Below are 15,462 nucleotides of genomic sequence, written 5' to 3'. Positions count from 1 at the left end.
GCATTTCGAGAAAGCTCCGTTCCTCGTCGGAGAGTAGCTGCCTGACTGCAAAGGCGTTTCCTAACTTCCGACACGTTTTGCACGTTCTTCTCTTTTGGAGAGTGATTCGCGCGAGGCCAACCACTTCCCCGTATCGTGAAATCCAGCCGCCCCGGATCGCGCATCTCCACTACCGCGAGGTAGCAGTGTCGACCGTCAGCCTGCTTGACGGCATTGTCAAGTGTTGGGCGATAATTCAGACGAGAATCAAGATCGGACTAAACCCGAAAATGCCGTCCAACGATGCCGCCGTGGGAGGAGAACACATGCAAACAATAACAAGGGAAGGTACAGGGGATGTATCATATTACTAGGTAGCGTCAATACTGCTGATAGCCCAACCGAGAATAGTTCGAGACTCTCCCACGCTTGCCTCTAATGATGTCGTCATCTCCCCTCTTGGAGATACTCTGCATCTAGAAAATCCTCTGCATCTTGGACATCCTCTGCATCCTGGAAAGACAATGCATCTTGAAAAGGCAGCTCATCTTGCGGAGTTGCTATTGCTTGTGTCTGCTGTGTCCCTAGTTCAGACTGTTCTTGTACTGAAGACTCTGGGATAATGTCGTTATGGCTTTCCTGAAAAGGTATGTATCCTGAGTTATCATCAAAAGGAAACTCCGGTTGTAGTGAACACTGCAAAGGCTGTACATCCTGGAAAGACAATGCATCTTGAAAAGGCAGCTCATCTTGCGGAGGTGCTATTGCCTGTCTCTGATGTGTTCCTAGATCAGCCTGCCCTTGCACAGGAGACTCCTGAATAGAGTTGCTGTAGCTTTCCTGGACAGGTAGATATCCTGAGTTGTCATCAAAAGGAAACGCCAATTGCAGTGAATCTTGCAAAGGCTGTACATCTTGGAAAGGCCCTGCATCTTGCGAAGGCACTATGGCCTGTCTTTGCCGTGTCTCTAGGTCGGCTTGTCCTTGTAAAGAATACTCCAGAATGAAGTCGCTGTGGCTTTCCTGAACAGGTAGATGTCCCCAGTCATCATTGAAAGTAAACTGAGGGGGGTCGTGATACGATGTCAATAACGTCTGCTGAGGTGTAACCAGCGTGACAGGAAAGTATTGGGAAGTCGCCTGTCTGGAAGCTTGGGATTGTTGTTCTGACGTATTTCCAGTCGACAACTGAGGTTGCCCGCCTGGAGTTTGAACATGGGGACTCTGGCCATTCTGCGTTCTGGGTTCAAAATATAGTCGCCTGAGTTCCCTGAGAGCGTGGCGGTCCATAATAGCGGTAGCATCACCAATGTCGATTGAAGGCGGCTCTAGGCCCTCCATGCTGAAACCACGCTCAGCCTGTGCATCCATCCATGCCTGTTCTTCCTCTGACCAATGGGGTTCTTGCTCCCACTCTTCCACTGCCTCTGCCTAGGGGTCAGACGAGTTGTCGTTCGGATCAGCCATGGCGACGATGGTGGAAGACGAGAGTGGCTGATGCGTCGATATCAAGTAAGGGAGGATCGATATTAAGAGTGGGGGACAGGCAAGAAAAAAAAAGGATAAGTACGCCAGTATACTTTTTTGAATCTGTTAACTGTGATTGCATGATGGAGGATGGATGTGGTGGGTTACCGTGCATACATTGGCGGAAGCCCTCCATGATATGACTTTCCTGCCGCCCAATCGAGGCCAGTTTGTCACTGCTATTGGCAGTTGCCTTTCACACCTCTGCAAAAGATACGGGGAAGGGGCGGAGAGCCCCCAATGGTGAATGCTGAAATTCAATTTTGGGGAAGTAGCTTTTTGTATGGTGCTATTGAACTGTAATATAAAAAAAAGGTGCGAGGGGAAGAGAGAACCGTCGTCTGCCTGACGTTCATACCCCAAAGACCCTGATGCCAAACCGCGACACTCCTCAACTATGAAACCCGGAAACCCCAATTTGCAACAAAAGCAATCCTTTTCCTAGACTACAACACTAGACACACTCAGGCGGCCGCGGCGAGGGTGGTGGGCTCGACGCCGACACGCTCCCTGCCGAGAATGTCGAGCATGAGCTGGGTAGGGCGGTTGTCCTTGAAGATCTTCTCGCTGTCCTTGAAAAGCTGGACGTTCTCGAGGTACTTGTCGAAGAGGTATGAGCTGTCCATCGGGCCGCCCTTGGCCTCGGGGTGGAACTGGGTAGAGAAAATGGGACGGGTCTTGTGCATCATGCCCTCGTTGGAGCCGTCATTAAGGTTGACAAAGTACTCCTTGAACTCGCTCGGGAGGGTCGACGAGTCAACGGCGTAGCCGTGGTTCTGGCTGGTGATATGGCACTGGCCGGTGGTCAAGTCGAGGGCGGGAATGTTGTGGGCGCGGTTGCCGTACTTGAGCTTGATGGTGCGGGCACCGACAGCCAGGGCGAGAAGCTGGTGGCCGAGGCAGATTCCCATGATGGGGACGGGGGAGGATTCCATGAGGCGAGCGAGGTTGTAGATGGTCTCCTGGCAATGGGTCGGGTCACCGGGGCCGTTGGAGATGAAGACACCATCAAAGTTGTTGGCAACCTTGTGGATGGGGTAGTTGTAGGGGAAGACGGTGACGGAGGCGCCACGGCTGACGAGGCTGCGGAGGATGTTCTCCTTGACACCGCAGTCGATCAGGGCAACGTGGAAGCGGGCGCCGGGGGACTCGACCACGAAGGGAGCCTTTGTGCTGACGCGCTTGACCAGGTTGATGGCGCCGGGGTCGATGAAGCTCTCGTCCTCATCGGCGTCGTACTCGTCGCCAATGGAGATCCTAGCGAGGGAAGAACCCTGCTCACGGAGGTAGGTAACGATCTCACGAGTGTCGACGCCCGAGATGGCGGGCACACCCTCACGGGCGCACCAATTGCCCAGGCTCTCAACAGCGGTCCAGTGGCTGTACTGCTCTGCGACGTCGGCGACGACAACACCGGCACACTGGATGTGAGGGGACTCGAAGTACTTGAGGAGATTCCACTGGTCCCTCTGGTTGGAGGGCACGCCGTAGTTGCCAATCAGGGGTTGGGTGAAGACCAGAATCTGGCCACGGTACGAGGGGTCGGTCATGGACTCGGGGTATCCCACGAGGGAGGTGGTGAAGACGGCCTCGCCAGAGATGTTTGAGTTGGCTCCGAAAGCACGGCCGGAGAAGACAGGGCCATCCTGCGAGTCACCATGTTAGAGCCTTCGTCTACAGCAAGGGGAACGCATCTCGGCAGTGACATACTCGGATAGTGAGGGTGGCGTCGAGGTTGCTGACGGGGCTGGTGGCGCGGGTCTGGGTAACGGGCATCTTGCGGCCCTTGCTGCCAGCGGCCTGGCCGGAGAGGAATCGGGTCTGAACTCGGAGACCGGAGCTCAAGCCGGCGGCACCCTTGGCCGCGGGCTTGGAGATGGCAGCCAATCGGGTGAACATGTTGGCTGTTATTTTGGGGAAGTGACTAGGCAGAGTTGGTTGCAGGTTAATTGGATAGACACTTTATGGGCTGGCAGCCTTCCACAAGTGGTCTGTTGGGGGCATGGTCAGTCTAGGTGTTCTCCGTGGAGGGGCGGTGAGTCAACCGAGAGCATTGTGCTAACTAACCTGAGAGATAATCCTAATGATAACGAGTCAGTGACCGAGATTTTTCAAATTTGAATAGGAGTACAATAAGCAATGCGGCGATGTACAAGCAAGGCCCGGCAGCCTCAATTGGGCTATGGGCACCAGCATGAGACAGTTTGACAGCGGGGTTGGGGAAGATATCACGAAGGCCGTGAGCCCAGGACCTACCCCAACAGCAATCGGGCAAAGAGACAGAAGAAATAAAAAATAAAAAATAGCAGTAGCTCAACGTACCTGAGAGGTGAAGACTGAAGGACGCCCGTTCATAAGGGCAGCTTGCAAAGGGTCAATCAGTAGAAAAGAGTAGTAAAGTTTGCTCGGAAACGAGTCGTTGGTAGAATTGGATGGATGATGGTCAGAGATATTCTGTGAGAGATTTGGTTGGTGTGGCAGGATTTTCTGTTCGAGAGGAGAGGGTAAAAAAAAGAAAAGGAAGGCGCAAAAGTAGGTGGGCGGAAGCTCGGGTAGAAAAATAAAGGAGCACGGGCACCGGGACACAGAGTCATACGCAGCAAACGGGGGAGGGAGATACAGGTGTCGCCGTCCCAAGTGTCAATGTGCTGGCCAGGTCATAGCCAGCAGTATTGCTGGGGATAGGCAAGCAAAAAATTTTGAGCAGCTTATCACTGGGCCCTTTGGGGCAAGATCGGTGCCGATACGTCTCTGCTACGCGGGGCTCCATTCGAACGGGGGGGCCGTCTTGACGGCCGCTACAGGGAAACCCTCGCCGTCAAAAATGGTTGCTGGTGGGCGGTGGCTGCTGAACTGAAACTTGAACTTGTCGAACCCCCCGATGTCGTCCCTTATCGCGGGGCATTACATAATTTGCCCAGCTACTTACTCTGTTACGTCGCTGGAATTAGCCCTTACGTCGTCTCCCCAGTCCTTATCAGCCCTGTCTACACCGAACATTACATCACCGGCACTCTCGCCATGCCATTGAGTCGGCAGTTGGCATTGCGAAGACACCCTGAGCCCTAGGGCCGGCTCTGCCGCTACCAGACACGCCACAAAACCTCTTTTCGTAATCACCAAAAAAGCTTTCATCACTAGGTTTGCTACAGTAGAAAATTGACGCAATGTTAGAGTTGGGCGGCAAATATCTGTCCTTCTCCGCCCCTCCAACATCCGCCGTGCTCGGAGTTCCTCCCCACCCGTGCACTTGACCTGGTCGCAATGCATAGCGCTGGGGCCTCCCAGCATAATCGCATAAGTGCATGACCGGACCTGCCCCCCTTACCCCACCTGCCAACCCAAAAACGGAAGGGCGGCGTTGGAGACCTTTTCAACTCTTGCTTTCACCGACTTGAGTCGGTGTCCCTGTTATCAGTCTTTGAAAGGAGGCAAGCGTGTCGAACCCATGCTGCACCATCCCCTCGGAAACCCCGGGCCTGGCCCAGGACCAGGCGGTCTGCCTTGTTCCTCCAATGATTTTACAGGTAGGTATGCTGGCAAGCTTTGATCATCCAGTGCGAGCACGACTGGCAGCAGCGTCCCCACCACCATATCTTGTTCTTGCGAGTTCCGACTTTGGGGGGGGGGGGGGAGAAGAAGACGAGGGGGAGGAACCATTGCCTGAGGTACGATCTTGACTACAGGTCTCGGCCACCAGATATTTTCACATGCATTTTCACCCCACGTATTGGCAGCTAACCGGCCGAGACGCTTGCTTGCATGCCAAGAATGCCGTTGCAAGGTCTGTGTTCAGCGGTGTCACTATCATCGCGCAGTCAAAAGGACACAACGTTTGATAGCTGAGGGGAGGCTAGTCAGCACCTACCCAGACGGAGCCGTGCTCGGTCCCAAAACCACAGAGCACTCAAACGAGATGCTCAGCTCGATATGGGGGCATTGTCGATGATATCAGGGCACTTTCAATATCAACCAAGCGATTCAATTGACATTCTACCCACGAGTCTATATGGGGCTGGCATCGCCTCGCTGATCTTTCAACGACCACCATCAATGTCTTGCTTTGCTCAAATCCATAACGCCTCATCTTGGCCTGAAGCTGCTCCTGAATCAATGTCAGAAGTCTGAGGAGAAACTGCTATCGCAGGGGACAATCGACGGCACGTACCTGTCCAGCACTTCAGTGAATGCGGGCCACCATTCCGCTTCATCTATATCGCCAATGCTAGTGGTTTCCTAGACCGCATGTTGCGAAATCTGTTGAGATGTCTGCGTTCTTTCAAAGTATATAGAGCCGGACCCTCCTGCCCGTCAACGCCGCTTCCTCGAGCATTGTCTGGTTCGCCCTCCCCAGCATCCGCCTCATCAAGAACACCGCCCCGATGCACATGCCCGAGAAGGCGATCATCAGGAAAAACGCGAGCAGGTACCTCGGGCTATCCTCGGGCCTGAAGAAGAACGGGCTCCAGATGTTGCCGAACTGCGCCAACAGGCAAACGATGGCCGTCGCCGCCGCCCTCTTCTCCGGCGTCTGGCCCAACACGCTCCCGGCCCAGCTGAAGATCAGCCCCGTCGACGCAAAGGCGCCAGGAAGATACAGGAAGCTGGCAAAATACCGCGCTGGGCGGTTCGTTGTTGCGGCGGTGATGATGAAGCCTACTACGGCGGCGCATACAGGGCCGATGATGTGCAGCCCGCGATCAGCCCGCCGGTCCGAGGAGACGGCGACGCAGAGGGCGACAGCCGCGGCGACAAGATACGGCGGGGCCGTGAGTAAGAGGGTGATTGTGTTGTTGCCGAGGAGGAAGCCTTTTACGATGGTGGGGAAGAAGCTATTGAGGCCGTGGGATGAGAGGTAGAAGGCTTGCATGCAGACCTGTCCGTGTTAGTCCGACCTCCCCCCGGGGGGAAGAAAGGTGTCGACGGGAACCGGCCAGAGAGGGGGCCAACTCACAAAAATCCATGTCCTTACGTCTTTCACCGCAAGGCTCAACCCCTTCCATACCGTTCCCTTCTCTTGCGGCACCGACACCCTATCGGCGTCCATCCGCTGCGCGGCGACCAGCAGCTCCTCGTCCGTCATGAGCCACGAGCACACGCCCGTGCTGGACCCGATGTAGTCCGGCAGGAACGCGAACGCCGTAAAGGCCGACGCGAAGCTCCCCGCACCTTCAATTATGAATAACCACTGCCAACCGGCCAGCCCGTGCGCGCCGTCAAGGTGCGCGAAGACGCCGGCCGCGATGAGGCCCGAGAAGGCTGTCGCGACGAGCATGCCCGAATAGAGGATCGCCGTGCGGAAGGCGATCTCCTTCTGGGTGTACCAACAGGAGAGGACGTAGAAGATCTGGCGGGATGCGTGTGGTGTCAGTTGCTGACGGTGGTGGGCGGGAGAAGAGGGCGTGCGTGACTTACACCAGGGAAGAAGGGGGCCTCGACGAGGCCGAGTACGATGCGGAGGGCGACGAGGCTGCGGAAGCTCTTCGCTGCCGCCGTCGCCGCCGACACACACGACCACGCGAGTACGCAGGATGGGATGTAGATGCTCGGCCGGGCGCGGGTGAGGAGCATATTGGACGGCAGCTGGGCGACCATATACCTATACCCGAAATCAGCAGCGGCTCATGGTCGAAACGAGAGGCGGGGCCCGGGGCCCGGGGCCAAGGGGGGGGCTTACCCAACGTTGAATATCGAGACCGCTATGTTGAACTGGTTCCCCACGAGACCCAGATCCTTTTCGAAACTGTCCAGCTTGGCCTGTCTGTTCATCCGTTCGCACGTCAGCCTCCAACGTCCTTCTGTGACCCCAAAGACAAAGACCGCTCCAAAGACGCCAAGGGTTCCACCATACGCAAGGTTGTTACGATCGAGGTAGTTGAACAGGTACAGCGTCCAGATGACCGGCATGAGTGTCATGTCCAGCTTCCTGACCAGCGACTTCTCGGCAGCCCGCCACTCGGGGCGGGCCATAGCCGCCTCGTCGGGCGTGCTGCGGTATGGTAACGACGGCGAGGGCAGCGATAGTTCGGTGGAAGCGTTGTCGATCGTTCTCAAGGAGACACCTTTGCCCGAAGGTGCGCCTCGGTCCATGGTGACAGAGTCTACTTGTTGGGTAGCATGCGAGAGAGGCGAGTTTCCTTGAAGAAACAAAGGGAGACCGAACACAGGATGGTGGTGTAATGTGGACTGAGGGGGTATCTTCTTCGCCAATGCGGTTCGCTCAACAGGAAGTCGAGGTCAGGTGAGGAGCACACACATACACACATACTCCTAGATATATGCTTTCGAACGAGGACAAGAAGGCCATGGTTCAGGCCAAGAATATATAACTCGTTAACCTTCCCCCCCCCCCCGACCAGCAAGCATGTGGGAAATGTCTAACAAACACAGCCGATGTCCCCCGCAAGCCGAAAAAGCATAAAGAAATCTCCGATAACGAGCTTCATGACTAGGGTGCCCGATGCAGCCCGGGCTTAATTTGTTGTCGGGTGCGTATGCTGGCGTGTTCTCGTCGTATCAAGCTGGTCGAGATACTTTCCATGTTCCTAGCCTCGAAAGTCAATACTGCCAATACCCGGCTCCGTGCGCTTTTAAACATCCGAACCAAACTCTAAAAAGGCCACGGCCATTCTGCGGTAGGCATGAATACAGCATGAGGGCGTGCGACGAGGAGGGGAGCAAAATCATCTTTGTCAAGGCAAGTGATGGCCGCGAGCTTCTGTACCTACGTGTTCTACGTGCCCCCATCACATCGGTCGGAACCGAAGCGAGGCAGGCCACCGTGGACAAGAGACATCTCTACAAGAGCGTTCTGAGGGGAGAACAACGAGAGAAGCCTTCCTTGTGATGATTGCCATAAGAAATGACCATCACCAAGTGTAAGTTATACTGCCGTGGCTGACCCCGAGTAGTTTAAAACATACCTCCGCTGGGCAGGCAGTACCGGCTGTGGCTCTAGCTCCCACCATGATCACGGCAGTTTTATACTCTATTACTTGGGCAAAGCCAGGATAGTACATTCTCGCCACTGAGAGTCGCAGCACTTAGTTGGATTGGCGGGGTATATCCTTTACTACCTACCTGCTAGGGGGCTTGTACTCGCCCCATGATACCATACCATATGGTAAGTGCATCATCGTGATATTTTCTCGAGCTGTGGTAGCCCATAATTCCGCATACTTATAGCGCCCCCGGGAGGAAAACAGCATTCCATTTACGCTAGGTAAGGTATCTAGTTAGTTGCTACCGAGGTACTTACCCAAGGCAGTCCCCCTCGAGGTCGCAGGTACACAATAAGACTCTGACACACTCAACACAATAGAAGAAGGTTTCTAGATAGAAACACAGTACTATAGAATCTCGTGACTAAACCCTCCTATCAACCAAGGCTACCAGAGACTTCAGAGATGACTCCCCTAGCTGGTATACCTAGCGGACTAAGCCCTGTTGCTGTGACTGTCTTGCTATCTGTTCTATATTTTAATACGTCGTAACGAAATATAGTACTCTAGGGTAACAAGTCACACACGTACCGCCCAGCTTTGAACCACCGATCTAGTGTAGCTGCTCACCACGTTGCGCATCCACTGACTGCATGTAAAGAGATCAATACTCCGTCATGGGCACATCAAAACAGCACAACCCCGTGCGATCTATGGCGTGCCTCGCCACTCTGCTTAACTAAGTGCGCTCCGTAATCCGTCTGGCCGGCTCTCCTCCACTTCACGGCCCCCGTCGGGAGTTGAGGAGTGGCCACTTGTGGAAATAGACTACCCCGACCCCTACCGCACCAAATTGCCGCGTCGATCCCGAAATGTCCGAACGGCGCGCTGGATGAAGACGCACTACCACGATACTACCGGTAGTGTAACGCAAAAGAGGACCACAATATAATCTGGAGACGGAAATACACGGTTATTGCGTCATGGAGGGCAGGTCATTGCCTCCCATATGAATAAAGTTACGGTCTTGGCGGTCATTCTTCCAAAAAAAAAAAAAGGGGACCAACTAGCTCCCGTCTGCACAGGAAACCAGCAGAACACATTCAGCCCCCCCTCAACTAACTCAGAAAGGGGTAAAAGAAGAGGCCGAAGAAGTGCTCGGGATACCCTTGATTCATCGGCCGAGGTATCTAGACGCCCCCCGTCGACTGAACAGTCTGACTCGAATCGTCCATTTCGAACACTGAGCATTGAACTCTAATACCGAAGGGAGCCAACGTCATGCCACCGAGTAATAACACCTCGGGCCCGGTCTCGGCCGCGACGAAGCTGAGGCAGCGCCTTAGCGAGACGGACGACCTGATCCTCCTGCCAGGCGTCTACGACGGCTTCAGCGCCAGGATCGCGCTCGAGGTCGGGTTCGACGGCCTCTACATGGTACGGTTTCACTCGTCCTTCGCCCATCACTCACCTCTCGGGCTTTGATCACCTCCCTCGTTTCGCTTACTCACCTTCAACGGAACTAACACAAACACGCACGCCAAGACCGGTGCAAGAACCTCCGCCTCTAGACTCGGTCTCCCCGACCTCGGCTTCGCGACCCTGGACGACATGCGCTCCCACGCCGAGATGCTCGCCAACCTCGACCCTTCCGTCCCCCTGGTCGCTGACGCCGACACGGGCTACGGCGGTCCCAACATGGTCGCACGCACCGTGACGCAGTACGCCCGCAGCGGCGTCGCCGGCCTGCACATCGAGGACCAGATCCAGACGAAGCGCTGCGGCCACCTCACGGGCAAGCAGGTCGTCGACGTCGAGACCTTTATCGCGCGCATCCGCGCCGCGACGCTCGCCCGCCAGAGGATCGGCTCCGACATCGTCGTCATCGCGCGGACAGACGCCATCCAGACGCACGGCTTCGGCCAGGCCATGGCCAGGCTTAGGGCCGCCGTCGCCGCGGGCGCGGACGTCGCCTTCCTCGAGGGCGTGACGACCGCCGAGGAGGCCAAGGAGGCCTGCGGGGCGCTGAGGCCGACGCCCGTGTTGCTTAACATGGTCGAGCACGGCGCCACGCCGTCGTGGACTGCGGCTGAGGCCAAGGCGCTCGGGTACCGGATGATGATCGTACCCTTCGCGGCCATCGCGCCTGCGTACGAAGCCATTCGTGAGTCGCTGGTGAAGCTGAAGGAGACGGGCAAGGTAGGGACGCAATCGGACTTCTCGCCAAGAAAACTGCTCAGCATCGTCGGGTTGCAAGAGGCAATGGACTTTGATGCAGCTGCAGGCGGGTCCGCGTATAGCAAGGTGTGAGGCCGATGAGTCGGACCTCGCCTCCGGAGGCCCCGCATGTGGTAGAGACAATCGAGACAACAAATAATGAAAATGATGTCCAAGAAGAGTCCTGGCTCGAAGAACGGATCTGTGACGAGTTTCCTCACCAAGGGCGGAAAGAGAGTTGCAGATGGGCCAAACCTTCGTGGCAAACCTCCCATGAAATCGTACTGTCGTCTCTCCAACTCGCTTATTGAGTTCGGTTAGCGAACGTGCCCCCCAGGTTCCGGTGCGGTGGGTAGCATCCTTCTCGATGCCCCAAGATCAAAATCCGCTTTCCCATGTTTTGCTAGGTAGCGAATCATCGACTGGCTTTCGTCCAATGCTCTTCCGAACTGTTCCCATGCGCGTGCATCTCTTGAATTCGTCACGACCGCCATTTCGAGGCTCGGAAGTGAACTGGTGATAGATACCCGCTGCCCAACCGGTACGGGAAGGTCGGCCTAGATGCTAAGCATATTTGCCAGGCCCCCTCAAACGAAGAGGTTAGTCACAGATGGTCACCTTGCCTTTTCGTCTGAACCTCTAGCAGTCTGTCAGCACCCGTTCTAGGTCAACTTTAAGGTGGTAGAAGTTTACCAATCGGCGATATATCAAGTGGCAAAGTCAACGAGTACCCCTTCATGCAATAGGCCTAGACTTTGCTCAAGTAACGGACGGCGCATCTGGGAACAAGTCAGAAGCACCGTGGGCACAGCGATCAACGTCCCCCCTTGAACCGTCCATGGCAAGACGTCGCATATCCTCATAATCAGCGGAGCAGCGACGGAAGTGGACAACCCCGGGGTTTACTGTGTGACTGGTGAGCGGCGACCCAACTCTGCGACACGTTCCTGACAACCTCCTCTCTAACGACGTCTGGAAGGCCGAGAAGCCTGCATCTGAAACGGATCTATTGCCACGAAAGAGTCTTTTTCATACTGGTACAGGCCATTACACGCCCTTTACAAGGCACCAAGCTCCTTGAGCTTCGCGACGAGCCCGTTGACATCTTCAACCTTGCCGCCACCCTGCCGCACGGGAGGCTCTGTAGAAAATTATCAGCAAAACAGTTCATTGCCGGGCCGGGTTTTGCCAGCAACAATAACAACCACGCCCTTGGCAGGGAGGGCGATGCGGTATCGACCATGCGCGACTTACCCGTGACCTTGAGCACCTTCAACCGCTTCTCGACCCCGATGCCGTAGTCGGCCAGCTTCTTCTTCTCGAGGGGCTTCTTCTTGGCCTTCATGATATTCGGCAAGCTCGCGTACCGTGGCTCGTTGAGTCTCAGGTCAGTCGTGATGACCATCGGCAGCTTCCCCTTGACCGTCTCCACACCGCCGTCGACCTCGCGCGTGACGCTGACGGTGTCTCCCTCGCCGAACTTGACGACGCTCGCCGACGTCGCCTGCGACCAGCCCAGGAGGCCGGCCAGCATCTGGCCCGTCTGGTTCGCGTCATCGTCGATGCTCTGCTTGCCGAGGATGATGAGGTTGCTCTTGTGCTCCTCGGCAGCCTTGCGCAGCAGCTTCGCGACGCTCAGCGGCTCGAGGTCGTCGCCCTCCTTGGTCTCAACGTGGATCGCGCGGTCGGCGCCCATGGCCATGGCGGTCCGCAGCACGTCGACGGCCTTGGGGGGCCCCGCCGAGATGACGGTGATGTCCTCGACGCCGCCGGGCGCGCGCTTCTTCTCGCGGATGCGGACCGACTCCTCGACCGAGAGCTCGTCAAAAGGGTTCATCGAGTGCTTGACACCGGCCGTTTCGACGCCCGTCTGGGCCTTGTTGACGCGGGGCTTGACCTGTTGTTGGGTGTCGGCTTCCCGTCAGCCACGCCGATCACAAGCCAATGCAGCTCCAGGTGGTCGGGATTGTGTTGGGAGGACGTACCGCATAGTCAATGACCCGCTTCACGGGTACGAGAATTCTGAGGGCGGACATGGTGAGCTGTGCGCTGCTTCAATGGCCCGGTGTTTGATGTGCGGAGGGGTTTCTTTTTGGCAATTCGGGAATCTGGGAATTTGGAGGTCCTTCCACAAGACATCGGGTCCGTGTCGTCACTGGGGAAAATAGGACCGCCGTCCACTGTAGCGATACCGGCTAACCTCGGGTCACCGCCCCACCTTAAGCCCTTTTCGGTCACGCAGAAAGCAGGACGCCGACTTACGTGCACATATATCCCCCGCCGATGCTTTGGGATGCGTCCGTGTCCGAGGGTACTTCGGCTTTCACACTCCCGACGATATTTGTCGCAATGTTGCTTGAGATGGTGGCATGGTGACGTGGTGACATGACAGGCCCGCGCAGGATCAACGCAAGCCTTCATCGGTTGCAGTGCTAAGTGCAACCAGACAGCATCTCCTGTGATAAAACAAGTGAAATTGCGACCTCAAATTGATATTCTATGACATGCAGGCCTGCCAAAGCACGATGATCACTCACTCAACCCCGGCCTCCGTCCCCTTGTCACCGACAAACGCCCCCCTCTTACGCTTCACCAGTCATCCCAGCCATCGTTATCCTTCTTCGCCGCAGGCGCCGCAGGCGCCGCAGCACTGCCCGTCTTGCCACCCTTGCCCATAGCAGCGGTTCCGATCGAGCTGCTGCTGTTTCCCTGCCTCTGGTCCGCAAGGCTACTAAAGCTATCCCAAAAGTCCTTCTTGCTCTCGTCCAGCGGCGCCTGCCTGTATGCGCCGCGCTGACTGCTGTCGCCGCCGTTGCTGGGCCCGCCTTCGACAAACCGGTTGAAGCCGTCCTGGGCGTTACGAGCGCCTTGCTGGGCGACGCGCTGCGCCTGCTTTGCAAAGTCGGACTCGGCCAGCTGTTCAAGGGGGCCGTCTGATTAGCCCAGAGTTTCTCGTCCGGGCTGGTGCGGGCGGAGATAGAATAGAAGGGTCACCCACCTGTTTCGCTGTGGGCTGGATGTAGCCATCGTTGACCGTCTTGGCCGTCTTGGATACCGTGCTTGTGAACCAGCCGAATCCCTTGGTCAGAGCGGCCACCGGGTCCTTTTGTAAATCGTCGACGGTCGGCATGCCGGTGTCCTTCTTCTCGGGCATGGGACTGCTACCGAAGCCCGCGTATTTGCCTCCCTGGCTAGGCGGCAGGTCGTCGGGTCGGGAGGCGTTTTCGGCGCCGAGCTTGGAGAAGTACTTGTCGTCCACCTTGACCTTGCCGCCGGGGCTGGCTGAGCGGCTATTCGTACTTCCCAGTGGCGTGCCCGTCCGGCTGACAGGCTTCGGTGCCGCTGCTGGCGCAGGCTTCTTCTCGCCCGGGACGTACTCCTTACCCTCGACCTTGGCCGAGAGCCTTTCTTTCCACTCCTCACCCACTTCGCCGCTGTATCGCTCCGCGATCGTCGCGTCGTCCCACGTGATTCCCCTCATCTTGGTGTCCTCGTGCTGCTCGAAAAAGTTTCGCCAGTTCTCGTTGCCGCCGAGGCGCATCCGTTCTATCTCGACCTGCTTGAATGCGTCCATCGAGATGCTACGTACGAATGAGATGTGCACGCCGAGACCGCGGTGGACGCCGGCGCATGACAGACAGATGAAGATGCCGAACTTTGGGGAAGCCCATTGCGGCGACGGGGCGTTGCAGTCGCAGCAGACGTTGTTCTTGGCCTCTTTCTGGATCGCGGCCAACTGGGAGGCGAAGGGGGTTTAGCGGAAGGCCATGCGGTCGCAATCAGCCATACGATGTCCGGAAGAACTCACCTTGGCGCGCGTCTCGGGATCAACCTCCCACATGGCCTTGGAAGCCATTGTGGGAAGTGTTCAGTCGTGGTAATGAGCGGGGGAAAAAACGAAGTGTCTAGCGGTAGAGTGTTGAATCGAAGTACGTTGGAGGATGTCGCAGCAAGAAACTGTAGAGGGGCTTTCCTGATGCCCGATAAGGGGTTTGCTGGCTCCGGACCAGGGTGTAGGAGTCTGGGTGTGCGTGTCTGGGCCTCCCACGCTTGCCCTGCTCCGGCTTTAGTGTATTTGATTTGCTTGGGTCGGCGAGGAGAACAGGACACGCAGGCTATAAAATTGCTTCCTATTCGTCACACATATATTTGTGCAGCTTAGTGAGGCATCTCTTTGAAAAGGAACCATGCATTCAAAAGTTCCAAAAATACAAGACAAGATACAGCACTAAGTTCGCCAGGTCTGGCCCAAAGACAGGGGGGATAGCAGCATTTCATGGGGTTCTGTTGGAGACTCGGGCACGACAACAAGGTTCCAGACTGCCTACTGGAACACTTGGCTTTGGTGCTGCAAGCCAATAATCTTTCTCCAACCATGCAAATGCACCACTGAAACGAACCACATGTTGACGCTATTCTGTAGTAAACAGTGATGACAGCCATACCCCATAGACCACGCCACCTACATTTCTGTCTTCATGGACCCCATCTATCATGCGTAGCGGAACGCCTTGTCCGACGATGAGATTGAGACATTCACACAAGCTCCGCAAACCGCAACTACATCACACAACGTCATGGCTGTTTATGAACACAACTGCGGACACGCTTTTTTTTCTTCTTGTTTTTGGTGATGCACCGCCTTTCATTCTTAACTGCAAAAAGCTACCCGATTTTATGCGTTTTTGCGCCGAACTTTTCCTCTTCCTTCCAAACCGCCTCCAGCTAAAGCTACTGTACAACCCAGCATTGGGTGACGGAGAAAATGGAGGTTAGGTAACAAATACAGAGAGGTGGC

At 56.1% G+C, this 15,462-nt stretch overlaps 5 protein-coding genes across 5 annotated transcripts; 1 reads left to right on the top strand and 4 right to left on the bottom strand.

Annotated features, from left to right (window-relative positions):
• Positions 1–1,970: 1,970 nt before the first annotated feature.
• Positions 1,971–3,405, bottom strand: GLRG_02853 (carbamoyl-phosphate synthase; the record flags this gene model as incomplete). The annotated part of the gene is made up of 2 exons (XM_008093538.1): positions 1,971–3,152; positions 3,217–3,405. The coding sequence occupies 2 exons, from the start codon at positions 3,403–3,405 to the stop codon at positions 1,971–1,973; spliced, it is 1,371 nt and encodes a 456-aa protein (XP_008091729.1).
• Positions 3,406–5,785: 2,380 nt separating this feature from the next.
• On the bottom strand, positions 5,786–7,596 carry GLRG_02852 (major facilitator superfamily transporter; the record flags this gene model as incomplete). The annotated part of the gene is made up of 5 exons (XM_008093537.1): positions 5,786–6,382; positions 6,461–6,853; positions 6,922–7,105; positions 7,184–7,267; positions 7,358–7,596. The coding sequence occupies 5 exons, from the start codon at positions 7,594–7,596 to the stop codon at positions 5,786–5,788; spliced, it is 1,497 nt and encodes a 498-aa protein (XP_008091728.1).
• A 2,132-nt stretch (positions 7,597–9,728) lies between these two features.
• On the top strand, positions 9,729–10,757 carry GLRG_02851 (uncharacterized protein; the record flags this gene model as incomplete). Its single annotated transcript, XM_008093536.1, has 2 exons — positions 9,729–9,884; positions 9,993–10,757. 2 exons carry the CDS (start codon positions 9,729–9,731, stop codon positions 10,755–10,757), a joined length of 921 nt encoding a protein of 306 aa, XP_008091727.1.
• Positions 10,758–11,722: 965 nt separating this feature from the next.
• GLRG_02850 (electron transfer flavoprotein domain-containing protein) lies at positions 11,723–12,700 on the bottom strand (the record flags this gene model as incomplete). The annotated part of the gene is made up of 3 exons (XM_008093535.1): positions 11,723–11,805; positions 11,919–12,561; positions 12,650–12,700. The coding sequence occupies 3 exons, from the start codon at positions 12,698–12,700 to the stop codon at positions 11,723–11,725; spliced, it is 777 nt and encodes a 258-aa protein (XP_008091726.1).
• Positions 12,701–13,253: 553 nt separating this feature from the next.
• On the bottom strand, positions 13,254–14,520 carry GLRG_02849 (uncharacterized protein; the record flags this gene model as incomplete). The annotated part of the gene is made up of 3 exons (XM_008093534.1): positions 13,254–13,580; positions 13,663–14,400; positions 14,473–14,520. The coding sequence occupies 3 exons, from the start codon at positions 14,518–14,520 to the stop codon at positions 13,254–13,256; spliced, it is 1,113 nt and encodes a 370-aa protein (XP_008091725.1).
• Between the last annotated feature and the right edge of the window lie 942 nt (positions 14,521–15,462).

Source organism: Colletotrichum graminicola (assembly GCF_000149035.1).
Source record: "Colletotrichum graminicola M1.001 genomic scaffold supercont1.8, whole genome shotgun sequence".
Lineage (NCBI taxonomy): Eukaryota > Fungi > Ascomycota > Sordariomycetes > Glomerellales > Glomerellaceae > Colletotrichum > Colletotrichum graminicola.
Note: the sequence above shows the minus strand (reverse complement) of the source record. Positions and strands in the feature narration are given on the sequence as shown.